The 2,522-nt window shown below is 37.6% G+C and overlaps 1 protein-coding gene across 1 annotated transcript in view; it reads left to right on the top strand.

Moving 5' to 3' along the window:
• Positions 1–217: 217 nt before the first annotated feature.
• LOC100185970 (T-complex protein 1 subunit theta-like) overlaps positions 218–2,522 on the top strand; it is a gene marked incomplete at its 3' end in the record, with an annotated part of 3,641 nt that continues 1,336 nt past the window's right edge. The window contains exons 1-4 of the mRNA XM_002121861.4: positions 218–332; positions 836–943; positions 1,544–1,672; positions 2,227–2,352. Of these exons, the coding sequence (XP_002121897.4) occupies positions 260–332; positions 836–943; positions 1,544–1,672; positions 2,227–2,352 (436 nt within the window). The remainder of the gene's footprint in view (positions 333–835; positions 944–1,543; positions 1,673–2,226; positions 2,353–2,522) is intronic.

Raw genomic sequence — 2,522 nt, 5'->3', positions numbered from 1 at the left:
ACCCACAAAGTAACATACATGGTAACTCATAAGCTGGCACGAGGTGTATATGAAACAGAACACCCGTGTTATAACAACTGTCGTTTTCCGCCCACGCGAGCATAAAGCAAGCTACATTAGTTTATTGATACATTAAAATCTATGAATTTGCAAAGGTCCAAAATAGAAAAATAAATATGCAAGAGCACGAAACTAGTGGGCCCTTTTATACAGTAAATTTAATCAATTATATAAACAGGTTCAACACCCAGCAGCCAAGATGGTGGTCATTGCCTCACAAATGTGTGAACAAGAAGTAGGAGATGGAACAAACTTTGTCCTCATTTTCGCAGGTCAGTTAGTTAGCAAAGCTATGCAAATTTTACTTAGAGGTAATGGGTTCAAAGCTCTTCGCTGCTACCATTGTGGGCGTATGTGTCCTTGGACAAAACACTTAACGGCAACTGCTCCAACTGTGGGCGTATGTGTCCTTGGGCAAAACAGTTAACGTCAATTGCTCCAACCTAGTGGTCACTAATGGGTTGTCCAAATTATTAGCCATACATAAAAATTAAAAAAAAATTAAAAAAATAATTATCCACAAATTTACATACTTGGTAACTTGTAAACTGGCCCAAGGTGTATGAAACAAAACACCTGTGTTTAATGACTTTCGTTTTCTGGCCACGCGAGAATACAGTGAGTTTTACATTTATTCATTTATACAAGTTTATAATTATTTGAATTTTTTGTTTACTACCAAATCAAATGGGAGAGACGAGAAATTGGAACAAAACTGTGTCCCATCTTCCCCCACCCTACTATACAACATTTTTCTCACAAATTACTATTTCAGGAGCAATGTTAGCACTTGCAGAAGAACTTCTTAGGATGGGACTTTCTGTGCCAGAAGTTACTGAAGGTTTTGAGGCAGCTTGTGATAAAGCTGTGGAGATTTTACCAGGTCAATACTATATAATTATATATTATTCTTTGTGGGTGAGGTCCTTGTCAAGGACCTGGGATTTAGCCTAGATTTGGGCCATTACCCCAACACCTGGAAAACCAATTTAAGCGTTTCATGCAACCCATACTCAACCTTGCAGAAAAAGTGAAAATCATGCACTCATAGAGGCATTAAGACTGTTCATTTTCCTATTTTACATTTTTTGTTTACATATTACATATCTACCAATACGTATGTATGAGTTCTGCCAATATGTACGAGTTCACCAGCGCAAATGAATTTTCCCCTTGTAATAAAATTGAATTTACTTTTTCACCCAAAAACATTTTATAAAATAATGTAATGAATATAACATGTGGTAATTAGCCTATTCTGGCCTAAATCCTAGGACCCATTGCATGCCACGCTGTAGGACCTCACCTATATAGAATAGCCTAGAATGTGCATATGCAAAGTTAGGGTAATGGTCCAACTCTGGCATAAATCCGAGGACTCATAGCGTGCCTTGGTGCGTGACCTCACCCATATAGAACAGAATATGAATTTAACATCCAAAATGGCAAACTTTTTAAAATACCATCGTGTTTGTATTTACAGACCTGGTTTGCAACACTGTGCCAGACCTTCGAGATCTTAATGTTGTAACTAAAGCATTGAAAACATCACTGGCAAGCAAACAGTATGGAAACGAAGATTTTCTTTCAAAGTTAATTGCTGAAGCTTGTGGTAAGTTTTGGGTAAAATATGTGCTGACACACATGGTGTATTCATACACCTCATGCTCACTGTTAAGTTATAACATAAGTGTCTTCTTATAACCAGCCACACATGATGTATTCATACACCTCATGCTCACTGTTGAGTTATAACATAATGTCTTCTTATACACCAGACACACATGATGTATTCATACACCTCATGCTCACTGTTGAGTTATAACATGGGTGTCTTCTTATAAACAAGACACACATAGTGTATTCATACACCTCATGCTCACTGTCAAGTTATAACATGGGTGTCTTTTTATACAACAGACACACATGGTGTATTCATACACCTCATGCTCACTGTCAAGTTTTAACATGGGTGTCTTTTTATACAACAGGAACACATGGTGTATTGATACACCTCATGTTCACTGTCAAGTTATGACATGGGTGTCTTCTTATACACCAAACACACATGGTGTATAAATACACCTCATGTTCACTGTGGAAGTTATAACATGGGCCACATCATATACACGAATACTTATTATAACAATACACATCCTTATTCAGTTGGGATACTGCCACCAAATCGCATCCAGTTCAACGTAGATAACATTCGTGTGATCAAACTACTCGGATCTGGAGTCCATTCGTCACAACTTGTCAACGGAATGATGTTTTTAAGAGAATGTGAAAGTAAGTGTAACTATTAAAGGGGTGTTAGGTCCGGTTTGAGAATACTGTTTGAGACTTATGTGTGTCTTTGGGCAGACCTTTTTAGGTGTGTGTTTTTGGGCAGACTTTTTTGGGTGTATGTGTCTTTGGGCAGATCTTTTTGGGTGTATGTGTCTTTGGTCAGATCTTTT

Source organism: Ciona intestinalis, unplaced genomic scaffold (genome assembly GCF_000224145.3).
Source record: "Ciona intestinalis unplaced genomic scaffold, KH HT000885.1, whole genome shotgun sequence".
Lineage (NCBI taxonomy): Eukaryota > Metazoa > Chordata > Ascidiacea > Phlebobranchia > Cionidae > Ciona > Ciona intestinalis.
The sequence above is the reverse complement of the archived record's forward strand: the minus strand, read 5'-3'. Positions and strand labels throughout refer to the sequence as shown.